This window comes from Odocoileus virginianus, chromosome 4, assembly GCF_023699985.2.
Source record: "Odocoileus virginianus isolate 20LAN1187 ecotype Illinois chromosome 4, Ovbor_1.2, whole genome shotgun sequence".
NCBI classification, from domain to species: domain Eukaryota; kingdom Metazoa; phylum Chordata; class Mammalia; order Artiodactyla; family Cervidae; genus Odocoileus; species Odocoileus virginianus.
Genome location: NC_069677.1, coordinates 81593285 through 81594373, shown reverse-complemented (window position 1 = coordinate 81594373; position 1089 = coordinate 81593285). Strand labels below are relative to the sequence as shown.

At 63.7% G+C, this 1089-nt stretch overlaps 1 protein-coding gene across 1 annotated transcript in view; it reads left to right on the top strand.

Annotated features, from left to right (window-relative positions):
- Nucleotides 1–53: 53 nt before the first annotated feature.
- The window catches only part of CSTB (cystatin B), a 34456-nt gene continuing 33420 nt past the window's right edge, over nucleotides 54–1089 (top strand). Inside the window, exon 1 of the mRNA XM_020883570.2 lies at nucleotides 54–254. Within this exon, the coding sequence (XP_020739229.2) occupies nucleotides 189–254 (66 nt within the window). The 5' untranslated portion in view covers nucleotides 54–188. The remainder of the gene's footprint in view (nucleotides 255–1089) is intronic.

Here is a 1089-nt window from a genome sequence, read left to right as displayed (position 1 = left end):
CCCTGCACCCCATTTCCGGTCCCGGGTCCCCCCCACCCCGCCGCGCGCTGTGGTTTCGCCCGCACGTCACCTGACCGCCGCGACAGGTCTGGGGCGCTCGACTCCGCTCGACCACTCCCGCGAGTGTCAGCTGCTCCCGCGTGACCGCTGCCTGGTGTCCGCACGCTCCCGCCCCGCCAGCCGCCAAGATGATGTGCGGAGCGCCTTCCGCCACGCAGCCGGCCACGGCCGAGACCCAGGCTATCGCCGACAAGGTTCGGGCTGCGTGGGGCGGATGGGGTCCTGGGGGCCGGGGGCGTCCGCGGGCATCCCCGCTGGGACGGAGGCGCTGCGCCCGAGCGCATCCCGCCCTGAGCGGGGCTGGACGCAGGTGGATGCACCTCCCTGCCTGCGAACCTCTCTGGTGCGGAGGTGTCCCCTGGATTAGGGGGCGCGAGGCGACAGGGAATAGCACTTAAAGAGCTAAGGATACGACGGGCGGGGTGAGGTCCCCATGAGTGAGTCTGGGGTCAGGGTCCCAGGCGTCCGAGACTCGGGCTGGACTGAGGTGTAGCCCTTTCTGTGAGTTTGAAGTGGTCTCCAATAAAAAGTTTAGAAACAGGAAGTAGCTGGGTCGAGGAGGCAGAGCCCGGTTCAGACCCTAGTCAGCTGTCCAGCCCTGTTTCCAGAAAAACACTTACCCGGAGGATCAGGTTGGGGTGGGATGAACAGGGCCTGTCCTGCCTGTCATTACAAGTAGGGCCCAGGAGGCTCGAGTTCTGGTAAGAAGAGACTGAAGACAAGCTTTTGTCCTTTAATCTTCCTCCCTGGCTGCTGCCTCCTAAACCTCAGCCATGAGCTCAGCCCAGTCCTCTCTCCCGCGGTTGGGACCATCTGACTGCGGTAATGGAAGGGGATGAGTCAGTCTCCTGAGACCTGTGAAAAGGAGGAATTTGCTGGGACTCCCAGAAGAGCCAGATAGGAGGAGACTCCCAGCTTTTCCCCTGTGGCCACTCAGAGAGCCCAGCGCTCCCCACCTCTTCCTGGGACTCCAGGCCGGAGAATCCCTGCTGGTCACCTGAGCTTTGAAGAGTGTGAGCCCCCTCGGGA